At 36.2% G+C, this 19,687-nt stretch overlaps 2 protein-coding genes and 1 long non-coding RNA gene across 6 annotated transcripts; 1 reads left to right on the top strand and 2 right to left on the bottom strand.

The window, feature by feature from the left end:
• The first annotated feature begins 837 nt into the window (after window positions 1–837).
• LOC107223797 (BRCA1-associated protein) lies at window positions 838–8,052 on the top strand. 2 transcript variants are annotated; one of them, XM_046730657.1, is made up of 7 exons: window positions 839–1,054; window positions 1,140–1,172; window positions 1,441–1,735; window positions 2,265–2,454; window positions 2,965–3,283; window positions 5,615–6,033; window positions 6,125–8,052. In XM_046730657.1, exons 3-7 carry the CDS (start codon window positions 1,446–1,448, stop codon window positions 6,512–6,514), a joined length of 1,608 nt encoding a protein of 535 aa, XP_046586613.1. In that variant the 5' UTR covers window positions 839–1,054; window positions 1,140–1,172; window positions 1,441–1,445; the 3' UTR covers window positions 6,515–8,052. The 2 variants fall into 2 exon arrangements, with proteins under 2 accessions (XP_015519090.2, XP_046586613.1); XM_015663604.2 differs by having other exon boundaries at window positions 838–1,172.
• LOC124292776 lies at window positions 2,331–6,483 on the bottom strand. Of its 2 annotated transcripts, XR_006902688.1 has the most exons (4): window positions 6,345–6,467; window positions 4,780–4,860; window positions 4,282–4,377; window positions 2,331–3,269 (listed from the first exon to the last, which is right to left on the bottom strand). It is a non-coding gene; the product is annotated as an uncharacterized LOC124292776 (long non-coding RNA). The 2 variants fall into 2 exon arrangements; XR_006902687.1 differs by lacking the exons at window positions 4,282–4,377; window positions 4,780–4,860 and having other exon boundaries at window positions 6,345–6,483.
• A 4,141-nt stretch (window positions 8,053–12,193) lies between the features above and the next one.
• Window positions 12,194–14,796, bottom strand: LOC107223795. Of its 2 annotated transcripts, none has more exons than XM_046730656.1 (5): window positions 14,521–14,796; window positions 14,225–14,431; window positions 13,911–14,150; window positions 13,735–13,830; window positions 12,194–13,565 (listed from the first exon to the last, which is right to left on the bottom strand). In XM_046730656.1, exons 1-5 carry the CDS (start codon window positions 14,595–14,597, stop codon window positions 13,340–13,342), a joined length of 846 nt encoding a protein of 281 aa, XP_046586612.1. In that variant the 5' UTR covers window positions 14,598–14,796; the 3' UTR covers window positions 12,194–13,339. The 2 variants fall into 2 exon arrangements, with proteins under 2 accessions (XP_046586612.1, XP_015519088.2); XM_015663602.2 differs by having other exon boundaries at window positions 12,195–13,565; window positions 13,911–14,138; window positions 14,521–14,790.
• Window positions 14,797–19,687: the final 4,891 nt, after the last annotated feature.

Raw genomic sequence — 19,687 nt, 5'->3', positions numbered from 1 at the left:
TGTTTGCTTCGTGCGGCTCATAAGAGCGCTCAGTCTATCTTTATAAGTCTATGGGCTTGTCGCTCGGGATACTGAACTGCGAGCAGCAGAAACTTGCGCTGGAAGTGATAGGGGAAAACTGCTGCTGCTGCCATGCTTTTTACTGCTCATGAAATAGCACCCCGAGAGATAAATGATCGTTGACATCACTGGGAACTAATTTTGGAACGCACCCTCAGTAGCAGTGAAATGAACCACCCCACTGAACCACCCCCACTACCTTCGTTGCCAGACTTGTATGTAAGACCGTGGCAGCGCTAGTTTCGGTTCTTGGATTGGAATTTTGAATGCACTAGACATGCGCAAAAAATTTTATTGTATCAGCTTGCTCAATAATTTACGTGAATGAGATACAGCCTTTTCCCATCGACGTAAGCGTTCCTCCTACGGAAAAGATGTTAAAAGAAAGCGTTGTAAGATTCCAAACAATCCTGTGAGCTAGTCGTACAGTTACGGATTCTCGTGCTAAGCATTGTTGAGGTTAATTGAGACATTAGTTCAAATTACATTACTTACCGTACATGGTCAAAAAACACTAACTTGTTTTCTGCTGTGAATTTTATTTCTTAAACGTTTCTTAACGTATCCTGTTCAACACCTGTATGTAGAACAATGTGTACTCATTTGTTCAGAAAGTAATATTAAAAGTTTTGCGCGCGTGTATCGCGATTAAATTTCCAATGCAACAGAAGATATCAGCGCTGCAAGTGGCGCTATCTACTACAATCTGCCGACCAGAAGGTGTCCCACCTTTGCCATCGCAAAATACAGAGTTATGTCTTCTCATGGTCTTCTCCCGTCTTCCTGCCTGACTTTTGCGATGATAGCCAATCATGGCCAATAGTGTCCGCTTTGGCTAAGTACAGAATTTAGTTGTCATTTGCACTGTTCACATCTGAACGCAAACAACATTTAATAAGTAAATAACCGCGGAGGGACAGTTTAACGAACAATATCTCGTCATTCGCCACCGTTATCGTCATCCGTTGGACAAGGGATGGAAAAGATGTGAACTGTACGTGTTTTTCATCGGTTGCAAAACCTTCGATTATGTGTAATGTCTTCTCAAATATTGGTATCTCTCTGTGTGATTCGCATAGAAATTGAAGATCAAGATTCACAAAAAAGTCCTGGTGAGTTTGCAATAATAGTTATCCCATATTTAAATGATAGTTATCCTTAATGTTAGGTTAGGTTCAACAAAACATTCAATCTTCATTTCACATCACTCCCATTCGTCTCACTTATTGAAAATTAAACAAACTATATTATCTTCTATAATTCACGATATCTGAGCTCTAACCACTTCTTTAGTCCAGATTATTTTCGAGACCTACTTCTCTATTTATGAATATCGATTCTGGGTTCATATAAAAATCTCTAACGTCTCTTTATATTAAGGTGCAATGGCTGCTAGAAAAATGCGAGGCTGCCGAGAGCCCAAGGATGTGAAGGTTGAGAGCTATGCGAGCATTGTCGAAGGTCCGAGTCCACTTCTCTCGTCTCGTGGGCCAGGAAAATCCAACTCATCATCCAGAGCAAATTCTGAAGAAGCTCACAATTCTGCCACTCCTGTTTCTGGGCCTGCCGAAGGTGATGGAGCAGTGGCACGAACATCCCCCGATCAAATAAATTTCATTTCTGGAAATCCTTTTGTCGAAGTCACGAAGGGAATTCTACACCTGTTCAAAGAGGAGTAAGAACTCAGATTATGCCCTTAGCATTTTAAAACTTTCCCCTGATTTTATGTAAGTCAATAGAATTGTACAATTGTTTCAATGAGAATCTACTCTCATATATCTTCGTTCATATGAATGCCTATATTCGTAGTTCGTTCCCTCTCATCACACATTGTAATAATTCGATGTGTAATATTTCAACGTCTAGCTTGTAGCTCTATAAACTACTAGTTAGTTACTAGTAAGTTAAACTACTTATTTACACGAATTCTATAATTTCAATTTAAAGAAACTATATCTACGGTATTCATTAAATCATTTGCTTTTAATGATCATTTTCCAGTAATTCACAAACATAGAGAACAATTGATATATTGCCATTTCGAGGAATTTTGTTCAAAGTTTTGGGATATTTGTAAAGCTAGTCCGGTTGTGAAACAAAATATTTGTCCATTGTTTAAACTGTGACTTTAGACCTTTTCGGCATCCAGCTCCTGAAACTAAGCAGTTGAAGCATCCTGCTGACAACAATTTTAAATTTTTCAGTGAGTTGACTGAAATGCATCAGGCAGCAGAACGAAGTCACACCATTTGTATTTTGTCTGTACCAGCAACAATGACGTGCCATGATTTGCTTACATTTACTGCTGCCTGTCACCAGGACATTCAACACTTTAGGATTATCAGAGATGGTAGTCCCAATCAATACATGGCTTTGCTGACGTTCCGATCAGCTGTTAGTATTTTGCTTTTGATAGAACTTTATTTTGTCTACATTACAACAAATTTTTCGTCTTTATTAGACTACTAGTTTCAATTGAAAAAATATTCGTACAAACAATTAACAAAATACTCTGACATATTAATATTTTAAAAGGTGCTATATCAATATTAAAGTGTAAATAGTAGGGCGTAACTTATTTAAAGCGTAACTCAGGGCCTTGATAAACGCTAGAACATCTACTTACATATAAAGTAATTCTCAATAGGTCAAACAATTTGCAGAAATAGTACAGTTTCTTCACTTATAGCAATTAAAAGAAAAACATGAGTCTTATAAAGATGTTTGAAATTGATTGCGTGGAATTTAAAAAAAAATGATTCTCATTAAAACGAATAATTTCTTCAATGTTTTAACCTTGAACAAATTTTGCATTTTTCAAGATCTATGTGTTATAAGTTTTTCTTTGATTCAAAGGTTTTATCAAGACATTATATCATGCCCAAATATCATTAATTATTTCAGGTGGCAGCAAGTGAGTTTTACGAGACATTTAACGGAGCTCCATATAATTCTTTAGAACCTGAAATTGTCTGTCACATGGTGTTCGTCTCCCGGGTTGAAGTAGGAGATGGCGGTTTGCCACTCGCAGGTCATACAGAGCTACCATCTTGTCCGGTCTGCCTGGAAAGAATGGATGAAAGCGTGGATGGAATTTTGACCATATTATGCAACCACGCTTTTCACTCCAGCTGCTTGGTCAAATGGGGTGATACCTCGTGTCCAGTCTGTCGCTACGCACAGACTCCGGAACCCTTAGCTGACAGTCACTGTATGGAATGTGGTGCGTAAGAAATGGTTTCCAAGAATTTCACGTAGAGGTTAATTATTAAAGATGTGTGAAAAGTAAACTCAAGTCAAAGATGTGTCGAATCAAAAGTTTAAAAAGCGTTTCATATGGCTTATCTTGATAGGACAGCCTACGAACTTCCTACTCGAACGCGTTTTGAGCTCACAAAATATTAGTTATTATACACGGACACTAACACCCTGTTACAAAGATGGCAAAATCATAAAATTGCCACAACAACAAAGAAAGACTTCAGAATTACGACAAGTGGCACAGAATAGGTCTAGTAATAATAGAATGCATACTGGATTAATGGAAAGTCAAAGGTGCTTTTTGCACCAACTATTTAAAGGCAGATGTGCAAACAATATTGAGGAAATGCAAATTGTCATATGCCAGCATACCTAAGGGAGAACATGGAAATAGACCGCCAGAAAAATGAGAAATATGTGGATTTCGGGAATTTTTATCTCCAAAACTGTTTTAAATCGATTTTCGATTAAATTAAATTAAAATTAAATCGTTTATTTTTTCCCGATTAATCTAGTATAATCGATTATTTGTCAAAAAAAGATTAGTCGACCAACTCGATTATTTTTCCTCACGATCGGTTATTGTATTTTACTTCCATGAACAATCGAATACAATATTATTTTATGTGATTAAAGTATCAATTATTATCATTGTCTTACTTACTAAGTACCTATCTGATATAATAAATGAAAGATAAATGAAAATTTTCACCCAAAATTGAAAAGTATTTTGAATGAAATTACAAATTATCAAAAAACTTTTCTGCTATTAAGACTACATACTGAAATTTACAAAATTTCGGTTTGAAATGCAACGTTTGAAAAAATACGAAATAATTGATTAATCTATTAATTTTTACCAATTCAGTCGAGTCGTATTCGATTATTTTTTTGAACTTGATTAATCGATGCATTTTCTTTAGCATAGTGGCCATTACTAGTATATATATGCACATTTACCATTTTTTTCATGGGGATTAAATCTGTCGAAGCGTTGTTGTTCTGACTGGTGTAAAACGTGTTCCTCGCAGACATGGTTTGTGGTTCCCAGAATATCTGTAAAATGGCTAGAGCCATGAGCTTCACATTTTCACGAAATGTTTTTAGACAGTTTTTTCTCGTGGTGTCAGAGCCTGTTTTTAGACATTTTTTTGAAGTTGATGTACGTTTTTTGTCTAAAATTTTCGACCTTTCTCAATCAATTAATAGAAAACTAGTTCAATAAAAAAAAAACCCCGTCATGTGAACGAGGATAACTAACCAAAAACATTTCATGGAAATTTTTAGCAAGTCGGATGTGTCGTTTTCAAAATATTTTGTAAACCACAAATTGTACACAAAGCACACCTTTAACTCCGGTCATGAATAACAATGTTTCATTAGAATGAATCATCATCAAAAAAATTTCTACACATGCCTGAATGTATACATAAAAAAATACTATTCTGATCGAATTACAAAATTGTTCCAGTATAAGTCAACTCCTAATTCTGCGACAGTATTTCAAGGTGTATAAGACGAGGATGAGTTTGGTAGGTGCTGTGAACAACAAAAAAATACCTCTGCTTATATTCTGAACAATACGGTAATAGTTTTTGAAATAAAAATTCCCAACATTCACCTATTTTACTTGCTGTCTAAGTATGTGTTCCCCCCTTAGTGATTTATAACTGAGGGGGTTGAATTCAATCCCCCCACTAATCCCTTGGCATCAACTAGGTTGCTAAAACTATTAAACAAGCGAAATAAATCCTGGTAATCCCTAAAGGACTTCAGTGGGCACACATTGAATGCCCTTGCGTCTTTCTGATAGTTGCGGTCAAAATGCCATATGTGAGGACTAAATCTAAATGCCAGATATCGTATATATCAGTGCTGAATAGCTGCAATCTACTTAAACGGCAATTGCTGATTAGGTGACCAAATTACTGAAGCACAAATTAGTTTGGACCTACCCAGCATATGATATAAAATGCATAGCGATTCAAGGAGCTTGTTTGTACAATAATTTTGGATAGGATGGGTTTGTGTAGTATCGGTGCATACTTCATAAAATGAACTAATTCATTAGAATCAGGCAAGCAGTATAGATTTTTCAATGAAAAAATTGTAGAATAACGTTATTTCTCTAATATTGGTAATATAATGAGATGCTTACAGTTCACATACAATGTTTTTAAATTTTTTCCTGTGCCACAGAGATGTTTTTAATTCAAACCTTTGTATTATCACGTCGACTACAGATATTTCCTGCACAAATTTATCAAAGGGTATTAGCCTGTACGTTTTTTAGGTGCGTGCAGTGATGCTCTTTGGATTTGCCTGATATGCGGCCACGTTGGCTGTTCTCGATATCACCAAGGACATGCTTTCGAACATTACCGAGATACGCACCATTGCTATGCAATGCAGTTGGGAAACAATCGCGTCTGGGACTACGTAGGAGATAATTTTGTCCACCGATTGCTGCAGGATAAAGATGGTAAAATGGTTGAAGGTAGTCGTGAAGGAGCCAAAAGTGAAGGAGCTGCCGTAGATGAGAAAGTTGACTCTGTTCAACTAGAATTCACGTATTTACTCACATCCCAGTTGGAAAGCCAGCGACAGTTCTTTGAGGAAAAACTCGGCCGACTGGAGCAACGCACAGTGAGCGAGAATTCAGAACTGCGCGAGAAGCTGGGTCAAATGTCTGACGAGAATGTCAAGTTCAAGGTAAAAGACAGGAATTTTTGCGTTATTTGTATAGGTTATCATTGCAATATTTTTGCTAAATTACTTCGTATTACTTGGCATTGCATTCCAGGAACAACTGAGTCTCGCAATCAAAGAAAAGCAATCATTGGAAAAACGTCTGCACCATTCGAGTACGAAGTTAACTCAGGCACTTTCTGAGCTGTCGGAAGAAAAGCAACTGAGCAAAGCACTTCAAACAAATCTTTCCTCGTGGCAAACCAAGCATAAGCAGTTACAATTGGAGTTTAACCAATACAAAGGAGCTCAGGAATTAGAAATGACTGATTTACGAGAGCAGCTTAGAGATGTGATGTTCTTCTTTGAAGCTCAGAAACAGATTGAAAACTCCGCTGACAAAGAGGAAATTGCCAGTGGACGTATAATCATTGGTCAAACTTCGAGTGCTCCAACCCCAGCCGCTAACACTCGAACCACGCGAAGACAACAGAAGAAACATTAATGTGGTCTTTACTGTGGCCAGTGGGATACCGATGACAAATTAAACTCCTAGGATAAACAAATGTTTCAATTATTGCGTTTTGAACGTAAAAATATCACAATTAACGAATCACACTGTCACGGTAAAATAATAACAAACATTAAATGGAAAAAACATTATCAGGAAATGAAATAGGAAAAAGCACGGTGTAAGAATAATAGGTGGTCCGACTGCCCTATCCCCACAATGCTAAGGCTTGTGATTATTTTAGCATAATTCGTTGCACGCCCACCAGACGGCTACGGAGCTGTAAGACCATTGTAAACACTAATGGCGGAACACAGTGTTCGAAACAAATCAATAACATAATATCTATAAAGTATAAAAAGAAACATTATTTAAATATGAGCAGGAGTTGTGTTTGTCACTGATGGTCACAAGACGAATGTGCGGAAAATATATCTTTTCACCGTTCCCAAAACAATTGATCTATACAGTAAATGGAGAGATACAATTGCTCTTACTGGGATAGTTTTAGAAAAGAATCAATACGTTTGCCAAAAAAATTTCAACTCTGATCAAATACTGCTGTAAGCACATAGAATCTGAGAATCGCTTTGTATACGAATCTACTGTGTCTGATATGATACAGAACTACAGCTTTTCATTTCCTTGCGAACAGCACAATGATGAAATTGTATCATACATCATGCACTACTATATGACTATGAGAATGCGACAATGGGCGAAAATTTATTCTCAGGATGTTCTGAAGCAGAGCTGTGAGGAGAGAAAATTATCTAGGTTGATGAAAACTTAACGTTTAGCAGCTTGAAATTCATAGTGTTGATGCAATAGGATACTCGGAAAAAGCAGTTTTTTTTACCCGAATATTGTTAGAATTGCAAAATAAGCGAAACACAATGTTTTAACCAACCTCGAAAATTACGTAGTGTGGTTTACTGTTTTTGAAAGGTTCGACTCCTCAAAATTGAAACTTTTTTTGATTATTCTGTTGCGTCAATGTGATGAACCTCAACCTCATAGGTTTATTATGACTTCTATTTATTTTATATTGCTTTATATGTTTCATGTATTTCATAATTTGATATTATATTCGTATTTTATGTTTTAGACTGCAACTTCTCATATTTTTGTAAATATGACACGCTCATCTCATGATTAACCTTAAATTACCCTCCTCTCTTTCGAACACTGCATGCCGCCATTATTGTTTACACTGGTCTTACAGACCCGTAGCTGTCTGGTAGAGAAGTATGGAATTGCGCAAAAATAATCACAGCCTCCGAGCCGCAGCCGAACCACCTATTATTCTTAAACCGTGGGAAGAAGCAATGCCAATAGTCAAGAGATGGAATAATACGAGTGACATAGTACTATGCATAATAAATCGTACAAAATAAGTATAAAGTATTTGATATATAGACATCAACATTATTTTCTTATATTCAACACTACGCAGTTTTATTTTTAAATTCTAATTACCCAGCTTGTATAGACTGTACCCCCTATAAATAAATTATTTGTTTTTTAAAGTAGTTTGCATCGTTGATTTATTTTAGTTGATTTTCTTTTTCATTTATAAAATACCGATAATGTAATGGGGATATACATAAATAATAGGAAGAAGTCAATAAGAAATTTAAACATAACACTTGAATTTTCTAGTCGCTATTATAACGTTTTTGCAAAAGAAAAGGTCAGATAGAGACATTGAATTATTGAATATCTCATCATCATGCTTTTATCGAGCCAATAACGATAAGTTTTTTACTTAACCGTTGCTGCCAATCCATTCTACCGAGGAATCATTCTGCGCACCATTGTAATTCAAGCATTATTATTGACCAGCATTGTTTTTCAAACTTTATACCATTTAATTTGGTATCTTATTTTGAAGCTTACTTTTACTCTCTTTGGCATTAAATTCAGATAAATAGTTTTTCAAGTCCTCAATTAGATTGTAGGGTTGAATTTCGCTAGGCAAACTGAATTAATCTAAATCTAGAATTGTTAAATAACTTCAGTTAAAAATGTCTTTAAATTTAATTTTAGTTGACGGTGTCATCTGGCTAGCTAGTTGCACGATAACTTAAAACCAAATTCTATTTTACACTGTTTATAGGGTCCTACGCTAAGACTGAAAGCTTGTGAATCTCCATTTACCTCAATTATTTCTGCATTTCATAATAGCATTGTCTGGAGCAAAAAAAATCTCATTTTGAAATTGGAAAATTATTTGGAAAAAAATCTTCATGAACTTGATTAAAAATTAGATATTCAGTTATTTTGATGGAACAAGGGACACAATCTTGAATCCAATCAGTCAATGACATTACTCTAAAACATGATTGTCCTTGAAGCTAATTGTGACGTTAAGGCGCATTTTGAGAAAGTTGATTTTCAACTTGTGTCTACGTTCCTGAGTTCTACGCTTCTGATTAGATTTTCTTTGTTTCGAACCGCACTAACATGAAATACAGAAATCATTTTAACAAATCTAATATTACTTGAATTTTCAATTTGAGTATTAGGTTCCTTTCATTTATTTAATCGATCATCATTGAAAATTTGTGAAATGAACTCTGATAATCATTGAAAAATTTTTAATAGTAGTAGCAATAACTTATTGATCGGAAAAAATACATTGACTGTCAACTATTTGTAAACTTTGTTGAACTATATTCGAGAAAAAAAAGATTCACAGTTCTATTACAGATATTGAGATATTTAAATTTCTTGAACGCTCGGTTTAATGTCTCATTTTCAAAAGTGATAAAATTTAATATTATTGCCTTAAATCACAAGAGAGTGAGTTGCTTAGATGCTTGAAAGTGGCAATGATCTTTGTACGTGTGATAAATTGAATAGGCAGATAACAGTGAATATTAGAGATGTAATTATTTTGTCTGTATCACCTGTTGATGGAAAAAAATTTCATTGTTATTTCTAATGTACGAAATAATAAAAGTGATCAAATAAAGTGTTCCCATCTACCTGCTGCGTTTCTTCCAAGCACCCAACATTTAAACAGATTTCTCATTTCAGTCGAATAAAGCCAATTTTCAAAGAGTATTAGCATCAACTTTCCGAGTCACTACCTCGACTGTTTGAGATTCTAACCTCAAAAGTTCGTACGAACTACACATGTGACTTATAAAGATAGACTGATTGTGAGCGCTCTTATGAGCTGCTTGAACAAACATTGAAAGGACAGAAATATGCCGCGAGTACTCCTTTCTCTGACGATATTTGTGGCGGGGATTGAGGCGGTAGAGGAGAATGAGGCGAAATTATGCGCCTATATCTATAGCTGTTCCACTTCCACTGCTCCGTTGTCTCCCACCATGAGGCCGATTGAAAAGAGAGCAGTACTCCCGCTATATTTCTGTCCTTTATAGGTATGTAATTCTCTGTGCCTCTTATGGGAGCGCTCAGTCTATCTTTATAAGTCTATGGAACACCTATGGAACTACATCGCCGCCAGAAACAGAGTTTGACAGCTGAAACTCGGAGTGGCCAGTCTGCCCGAGCAGCCGATAAAACTCGCGCATGCGCATTGTATGTATAGTTTCAAGGTCTATGTGACGTCGGAACGGTACCTAGTGGAAATCTCCAGATGTTAGACACCGGAAACATTCACACACAGCTACTGCTAGACTCACATCAGTAGTTTGGGTCACCAATTACCGATTAAGTATTGAAATACACTGGACAACGGGCATTCTGTCGCTCTAGTCGAACGAACCGAAGAGGGAGAAATTGTTGGATAAAAGATTTAATTTGGCTTACCTTTTTGAGAGTATTCTGGATGCGATGACTTGTAGATTGGTGAGAGGTTTTAGCGGAATAACTGACTTTAATATATTTGGATATTTTGACTAAGTATGGTTTATTTTATAAGTTTTGATATTTAAAAGTCACAAACGCAAAGTTACACAGTGTAAGATCTTAGACTTAGTAAAAATGGAGTTGAAGCTCGCTGAACTTTTGGGCAGAGTAACGTTGTATGAAAGTTTTAATGCAAAAGGCTAAAGGATTTTACCGCGAGACTGTACCGGAACTAGATGACGAATCTGGAGGTAGAAACACAAGAGAGCGATCGAGTGATCGGTCGCCCTTTTTATAGGGGTCGATCGTTGCGCAGAACGATCCCCCTCTCTAGTTTTTTGGTCGCCTTTGCGCACCTCCCCTCTTTTCTAGGAATTCTAATTAGGGCACGACATCTTCGCCGCATGCACGCCTGTGATCTTAGTTCTTTAGCTATTACTATATTGTAGGTTTTTACGTATGGTATATCGCTGCTTGGTGCGGTGGTGTAGGTGCGTGGACTTGGTTCCGTAGTTCTCCGAACTGCGTGAGCTTTTCGTTGTGTCGCCAGCCCCCTTTGTGGCGCCAGCCCCCTTTGTGGCGCCAGCCCCCTTTCTGGCGCCCCTCAGCCACTTAACTACCTGTCTATCTCTTAATGTTTTTGCTATCTTGCTCGTTACAAAAGCCCATATTTCATTTTGGTTACCTGTCGTTTGTTAGTTTTATAGTTATATCTATATAGAATTGTATATGTATTAAAGTCGACTACTGTCGTTGTTAACCTGGAGTACAATAGCAATTGTTTATGAACATAGTTTGTTATTTGTTTAACATTATTAGAATCACGCTGCTGCGAATATCTTTAGTTGTTTGTGTTATAACTATCTTAACAGATTTAGAGTACTTAGTAATTTGATGATTCATAGCTTTAGAGCAGGTTTACATGTGTGCTTTTGTATATGATTCCCTTCTGTAGTTGTTAATTCTTATATTGATATAAATCGGCTTGGAAGCTTCTAGAACGTTTTCGTTTCGTCGGTAAGTTTCCTAATGTATTCTCTAGGTAAGGCTCTGTATGGCTCCACATTGGAGATCTGCATTGCCTTCAAAACGTTGCGCGTGTTGCCTACAATACGGCGTTGCGGAAGAAGGTATAGTTCATGCTGGGTAATTAGCATTCACGGTTTGATGGTTTTGCAGTCTCCGGTTTTATGGGTTATTGCAGCAGTGCTATCTTTACATTATATTGGTTATGCATTTATCTATGGTTTTACAGTCTTCTATACTCCAGGCTATATAGTAAAGCGTATGTTGCTTAAGTATAGCTCTCAGCTCCGAATGCACAAATGGCATTGCTGAGTGCTATATAATAATTGGGTATAATTGTGTTAATTAATTATAGTGTTAATGTGATAGTGATATATAATAACGCATAATAGTATTATAGTTCTCTGTGGTACGAAGATCTCGTAACATGGTTTTTAAGCCTTGGCTAGTGAATTTCATAGTTATTTCCATCTAGGGATATTCCAAATAGTTAGACAGTTGTTTTTATTTCTTATGGTTACAAGATTCTCGTACTTCGAGTTTGGTTAGTTGATAAAAGTGACATGCAGTAATAATAGTCGATAAAACATACGGACGTTCCGGTCGGATGTTACAGTCTATTACATTGGTTGATTGGCATGGAGGCAATGATTGGAGACAATATATTATCCATATATTATCATAGCCCAAGTCCTGAGAAGGTTAATGTGATGAGTGGTTTTTACGCAGTCGATACAAATTGTTAGCAGTAAATTGTTAAGTCTGAGAATGTAGATTTATAATAAATACCAACTATTGAAGACAAACGACTATGATTGAATAGGTGAAGTGAAAATAGTTTATTCACGTTTATTTGAAGTATTACTCAACGCTATTAAATATCAATATGGGATATAATTATTATGACTAGGAGAATAAGAAAATGGGGAAGCTTTAGTTATAAGCTCTGCTTCGTTAAAAACGTGCTGCATATTAGAGTCAACGGATATTAGTAAATAAAATATTAAATAAATCATATTCCACTCATTCTTATTCAGAATCGGCATTGTTAAGATCCTTCTCATACTTTTTCTAGATTGTCTCTTCTCATTCTTTTGGTGCTTAGCTCTTATACGTAAATAAATCTTAACAATCATCTGTAGTAACTCTGCTCTATGTTTCTTAGAGTTTGAAGTATGATTGAAAGGCAGCAGATTATCTAGTATTTGTAATAAACTATTCATGTATATTTTAATAATAATACCTCTAGTCGAAGTGTACAAACTTCTGAAGTTCCTTTTAACAATTTTACAAATGTCAACGACATCTTCGCAAGCTTTGACTAGAGATAGACTATCTCTGTCTTTTTTCAGTAGTAAAGTAGATTTACTAACTGTGTGTGTCAACAGTACAAGGCAATTGTAATATTTGTACCTTTTTAGCAATAATCTGGTTAAGAAACCAGTCAAATATTCATCAATGTCTTCAATATATTTCTTATTAGTTCCTGTACCATAAAAATTCATTTATTGACAAATTGTAATCCGTATTTCTAATAATACCTTCAGCCTTCCATTGTAAATTAGTTTCATCGTTTGATTGACTAGATAAGTTCTCAGGAGGTATATGAACAAGTTCAGTTTTATGCAAACAAGTACAATAATGCCTTTTGTGACTTTTATTGCAAGATTTCCCAAAACCTACTCTATTTGAGTATTCGTTGAAATAGAAAATAAACATTCAAATGTTTTCATTCATTTGGTATAACTGAAAATTCAATTAAGAATAATTACATGATTTTAACTTCTGTTGACTTACAGAGTTTATATTAAGAAAAATATATAGAATAATGTACAGTTTCAAAGTAGGTATACAGAGTAAAATCCACATATTTGACAGACATTTTTCAAGTTTCATCACTTTTCACATACAAAGATACAATCACTTACTTCCAAAATATTTGACACTTTTTGTGTGATATACTTCTTGTTAGTCATACTTATGAGCAAAGTCTTTAAATTTTTTTTTACTCCTACAATAACGAGCATTTTTCAATCTCAGATTCCTATTCTTCTTGTGTAATTGTCTTATCTCTAATTGAGCTTTCAACACCAGTTGTTGTAGAAGAAAATTATTCGAAGTATTTATTGCACCAAGGTCAATGTTAGCTACTGACCTCTTTAGTACAGTGTTTGCGATGAGAGTCGCATCATTTCTGAAATGGCAAGTAATTTTTATGTAAGAAATATACATCAATGAAATTCATGTTAATTCTCTCAAGATATTAAGTTAAAATGCAAGAATCTTGAAAATCTTTTCTTAGTTACTGCAGATACACTATCCTACAAACATCTACTAATTGACTATCATATCAGAGCACTTACTTTCCAATAATGAATGAGTCACATTCATATTGTGTGCATTTCGAACATTTTGGTAGAGGCTCAGTTTGTTTATTCACATTTTCATTGGAACTGGTACTGAAAATAATTTAGATCATATGTGTATTTTTAAGCATCGTATAAAACTTCATAATAATTACAAAAAATTTTATACTTACTTCATACAATTCATAGCTTGTGGACATTCATTGCCACTTTCAGAATCTCCTGCATTTATTGGTTCTTGTTGTTCTTCGTCATTAATTGAACTGACTGGATTGGGTCGAGATGTGGTTAAACGATGTGATGAATTATGTGAGATTTGCAAGTTAGCACTCCAATCGATTGAGTTGCCAGGTACATCATTTTGCTGTTCCGTTTGACAGTCTTGATGGTTTGGTAGATTTCTAGAAAAATTCCTTACATTGACATTTAATTTTTTATGAATACTTCTTTGTATCAACAGAAAGGATGTAACCAATGTAAAATATACCTTGCATGCTTCTTCACTGTGTCAAATATACTTGGATAATGATCTTTTTTAATTCTCTTCAGTTTGCATAAACCACTGTAATAGAAAGCTTCTAGTTTGAAGTGCAAACTACAAACATACATAAATTTCTTTGGGTCTAATTTTACATTCTCAGCATTATTTATACTTTCTAACCATTTTCTTTGAATATCCTGATCCTTAGGCAATCTGGAACAAATTAAAGTAAAATTTTTTTTCTACAATGTGAATTAACCTCAAACTGTCATCATTCTATACATAATGTTGGTCGTATTTACTTATGAAAACTAGCTTGGAACCCTTCTGGGTCATCACTCTGCAATTTACAACTAGGAACACAACATTTATGTGGCATTGTTAATAAATTTCTATTCTCACGAGTGCCAAAGATTCAAACCGGACGGGCAATTTATGTCTGAAAACAATCTGCTACTCAACGTATCAACAGCTGATTCGGTAGGAAAGGGAATCAGCCAATAAAATGCAGAGTGAGAGAGACAGAGTAGACCTAATATCACTGAGACTAGAGACAGGAGCACGAACTGCTACGCTAAATGGAAAGTGAAATACGTCATTAAAGATTGGGCGCTGGATGACGCTGGAGGGCGCAAAAGGCTACAGTCGAGTGCTCGTCTATGGCGTCGTCCCAGCCGCCGGCATCGTCTAAATCATGGAGACTAGAGTAAAGGAGTCCGAACGGATATGGCTACCACTGCGGGCTCCGTCAGCGCGGTGATTTTGAATCGTCGATCCTCCCGTATGTATCCTATTCGTAACCGGGCGCTGGTATCGCTTGCGGATACATCCCGAACTACAAGATCTTTCATCGCTTTCACGATCCACTTTTCGACGATACCCCCATATGATTTCGGCCTCCTTTCCTCCAGTCTCCATGGCTACGGCGCTAGACGTCCGGATAGTTTTGCCCTCGTGCCTTTGTGAATTGTGCCTTGTCACGGTCCGCTCCCACCTCACACCAGCTCGAACTGGAGCTGTTTGAGCCCACTGGCGCTGCCTCGTGACCACGGTCTGACATACAGGTCCTAAAACTCATCGAAATTTACGTGGTGGGGGAAATACGCTTATGCTGCATTTTTTGTTTTTCGACGCTGCCGCTAGTTCGCACTGTCGTAAAGTAATGTTTGCAAACACAACCTCTAAATTTCCCAAATTTTTCGAATGTACGTAAAAATGGTGAAAATCGCATAAATCGTAATAAGACAATAAGTGGTGTGCGACGACGAATTATGCCAAAGCCATGTGTTATCCCGAAATGTAGAATGGGTTACAAGAGCGAAAAAGCCGAATGCTTAGTTTTCTGGGTTGTTTCATCAAAATCTTATTCAAATTCATTTGAACCGATAATACGGTTAGACAGAGATGATAGACCTGTTTCTACCTCTTTCCCAAACAACCTTACTCTACCGTCCCGCCTCTAGCGGCCCTAACGGGAATTAAATGCTATTTCATAAGCGTTCAGCCCACACCACTAGAGTTTCCAGACCTGCATGTATGACCGTGCTCGTGACTATACATTTATGTTCACTCAACTGAACCGCAGTTCGTGCTCCTGTCTCTAGTCTCCATGCCTAATATATATTTCTCTTTCTTTCGTCAGTTCGCTTTACATTCGTGTGACGTCGAGCGGCCATTCTTGAAATTTCCAGAAGTTAGTCAGTGGAGTTCGTTGACAAAAATATAGCTAGACGCACAATCAGTAGTTTTGGTTCACCAAATTCCGATTAAGCATTGAAATAGACTGAGCAACTCGATTCAATCGCCCGATTCAGATAAACCAAGATTAATTCCTAATAGGTGATTAATAATTGGGATTACTTACTTTTGAAACGTCGATTTCCGCTGAGGTGTAGCTCCGTCGCGATCAGAACGCGAGAGGAAATAGGAGCTTGAATGCAACTAATTTTATTTAGAATTATTTGAAACATATTTTAAGGTATTTATTCTCTCAATAAACCGTTTACAGTGTACTAAATGTTGGATAATAATTATTTAAAAGTTACGATGGAGAAACGCTGGTTGTTCGGCCAGAACTAAGTCCTAAACAAAATGGAATATCTAATTGCTGGACAAAGAATAGTGGTTCAGAATTTCTAAAATGGCTTTTGAAAACGTAGCGTTATATACAAATGCTGGGTACCGAAAGACTAGGTACAGGAGGAGTCTACAGGTGGGACCTGTGGCACAAACTAAGAGAGCGTTATACAAAATCGAAGTTTATAAGTCGTTAGAAAGGAATGTTAAATCCAGAAAAGCAACCGGATTATATCACGAGACTGAATCGAGAACAAGATGTCAAGTCTGGGGGTACGATCCAAGAGAGCGTTATGACGCGTGGAGGCCTTATTTATTATATGTTCTTCTAATCCTCGTTTTTTTGTGGTACAGTAATGCTTCTTCTGTCGACTCCAATACCTAAGGCTAGAGCAGATCTACAGGGTTGTAGTGGTGTAGCCGTCGGAATGTGTGTGAGTTTCGATATTCATACTATGTTGTGTTAGTCTTATTTTGTAGCGTAGGCTTTCTCAAGGTCGCTGGGCTTCAATACGTTTTAAGTCTAGAATAAACTAGTTTACTTAGGTGTAATTGAATATTTGTATGTTTCATCAACTAACTGGAAAGACAATGACTTATCTATTGAATGTAATTGTTGCGTAATTAATATTTATATCAATTCTAAAATTGCATTATTGTAATTTTTACAAAGCTATTTTACTTATAATTCTCATCGGAATCAATATTGCCAGATGGCTAGAAGAATTAGGTGTTAAATATTTAATGGTTGTTGTTCTAGGATTTATTCGTGTGTGCACAGGCATTTGGAATAGTTCTCTTTTACAATCAGTATTTCTTGTTGGAATTATTGACCTTGGGGGATTTCTGAGGATCATTCTAGCGAGTTGGTTGCTGGTTATTCAGCGTTGCTACGTATGCAATTTAGATTCCTTTTTTGGAATTCTTACTGGTTTTGTAAAGAGTTGACCTTTTTGTACGTTGTTATGTTTAGTTCCCAAAATTGGTACAGATGCTATTGACCTAAAGGGTTTAAAGTTATTATAATGATGTATTCATCATCATACCTTTTGGATCAATGTTCAATTGCTTCCCGATACAGACTCACCCGGTGAATTCGTTTATATTCAGTGGTTTCGGTGTTGTGTCCCTGATATACTCTGTAGGCGTTCTGTGTGGTTCCATACGTTCCACATTAGAGATCTACATTGCATTCCAAACGTTACGTGTGCGATGCCCACAATACGGCGTTTCGGAAAGGATTCTATAGTTCATGCTAGATGGTTTGTATTCACGGTTCTGGAGGTTGTGTAGTCACAGGTTGTATAGATTATTCAGCAATGCGTTTAGCTTTACATTATATCGATTATATATCTATTGTAACGTGCAATATGTATATTGTATTGTAGAGTCTCATCTGCTACCAAAGCTATATGATGTAGCGTGAGTTGCCTGTAGTGCGGCTCAAAACTGGGTGTTCACGAATGGTATTGTCAAGTATTATATAATGGTTGGATGTAATGGGGCTAGTCAATTATAGTACCAAAAAGATGATATTATAGTTTTGGGTAGTGCGAGGATCTCGTAATATGGTTTTACACTCGTATTAATGGTTATTATTGTTACATACCATCTAGGGGCATTTTGGATAGTTAGACGGTTCTTCAAATGATCTGGTTACAGGATTCTCACACTTGGAGTTGAGTTAGCTGGATTAGTGATATAGAACAGTAATAAGGAATAAAATATATGAGCGTTTCAATCGGATGTTACATTCGGTTGCATTAGGCTGCGTTTCCATGACACGGAATTCACGGTGACGGAACGCTCAGTCGCGAATCAGAGCGTTTCTGTTTCTACCAGGAAATTTAAAAACTATCATTCTGGTTGGCTGCTGCTCCTTCCGCTCTTAATAATTCCGGTCCATGGGAACCAAGGACTTAACAGCAACGGAATCCGCGTACTCACACAACTGTGCAGTTAACTTATAAACACTATGCAAACAAATATTTTATTAGTACCGGAAGATAAGATATTCATAAAGCTGAAGCTGGAAGCCAAAATTAGCAGCCAAACATGCTTAATTTCTCTCGAATAGGGTTATGCAATACAAATTTATATCCATAATTGTAGAAAAGTGTTACCTCTTTCTATGACATTAATCAATTTTCTCGATTTTTGGGCTTTAATGCCTCATTTTCATCAATGTCAGCACGCTTGGCTGCTAGTTTTTGCCTCATAAAATATTTTTGTATTCGATAATAATCAGTTGTAATAATGGATTCTCAAACGACTTTAATATCCATCTCCATATTAATTGTGAAATGGAAAAGAACAGGCCGAATATAGGTTATCAGTTGTAAACAAGTACAATTAATTAAATTTAATTGTGTACATAAAGACAGAATAATTGATGGACCGATAAGGGATTATCTCAATACCCAGTAAATCTGTGAATATTATCAATTTATTCAATTGTTAAATATGTACATACTTACGGGATCAACAGGACGACTTATTGTCCGCTACAAATTGTTTATAATACTTGATAATAATCATCAATACTGTCCTCGCTTGGTTTTACACACAGATACACAAATAAGGTAATCCGTTGGTATTGTTGACATATGACAAATGCCCGCAATGCACACGGAACGAAGGCCTATGCATGGAAATCTGAATATTGCACTTACGAAAATACGTCACACCTGAGATGGGCATCGTAATAGTAAAAGGTGAAATAACACAATGAACTACATGCAATTTTGATGAGTATAGGAAAAGGAATTGTACTCACGGCACAGTGGTGTTATTTATTACGAAAAATCAATAATCAATACCGCAATTATTGATAGTGAATAACCTATGTGAAGTTGGCTTGCGACCTTCGAATTTTTCAAAATTTTGACGCTAAAAATTGCTTCCGAATTAAGCTTAATTGCTCTCTATTTTTTATTTCTTGCTTCCACACAGTTTTCGAGAAAATCCGAAAGCACCTTTCGGGTACTTGAGGCCCGCGAAATGGTGCCAAGTTCAACCAAATATTCGATCATTCAATTTTTTTTTATATTACTTCCGCATAGTTTTTAACTAAATCGAGAAAAAAAATACACCAAGGGGGTTTTCGCGAGGCGCACTGTGATCGAATTCAAATTGATATGTCGCTTAGACTGATGAAGATATGGAAAATCGAATAATTGCTACTAATTGCTCCTGAGTCGCTGTTAATTGCTTCATGAATCTCGTAATTTACTCTCTCATAGTTTTCGAGAAAACTGGGAAAACCCGGAATATCTCATTTTTAGGTTATGTCAACGAGAGGTAAATTTGAAATTGCATCCGAAACAAAAAAGTGGCGATTCGGTCCAAGTGACAATCGCTCCCAATCGCTCTTCGATTCTTGATAAGCACTTT

This window comes from Neodiprion lecontei, chromosome 2 (assembly GCF_021901455.1).
Source record: "Neodiprion lecontei isolate iyNeoLeco1 chromosome 2, iyNeoLeco1.1, whole genome shotgun sequence".
Classification (NCBI taxonomy): domain Eukaryota; kingdom Metazoa; phylum Arthropoda; class Insecta; order Hymenoptera; family Diprionidae; genus Neodiprion; species Neodiprion lecontei.
Note: the sequence above shows the minus strand (reverse complement) of the source record. Positions and strands in the feature narration are given on the sequence as shown.

Bases quoted from the DNA above. Each gene is read 5' to 3' on its own strand.
- LOC107223797 (XM_015663604.2), top strand. From the start codon at position 1,097: ATGTCTTCTCAAATATTGGTATCTCTCTGTGTGATTCGCATAGAAATT. The intron at 1,173-1,440 runs GTGAGTTTGCAA...CTTTATATTAAG, and splicing joins AGATTCACAAAAAAGTCCTG to GTGCAATGGCTGCTAGAAAA. The intron at 1,736-2,264 runs GTAAGAACTCAG...TAAATTTTTCAG, and splicing joins CTACACCTGTTCAAAGAGGA to TGAGTTGACTGAAATGCATC.
- LOC107223795 (XM_046730656.1), bottom strand. From the start codon at position 14,597: ATGCCACATAAATGTTGTGTTCCTAGTTGTAAATTGCAGAGTGATGAC. The intron at 13,831-13,910 runs GTAAGTATAAAA...AATTATTTTCAG, and splicing joins CAAGCTATGAATTGTATGAA to TACCAGTTCCAATGAAAATG. The intron at 13,566-13,734 runs GTAAGTGCTCTG...TTGCCATTTCAG, and splicing joins GACTCATTCATTATTGGAAA to AAATGATGCGACTCTCATCG.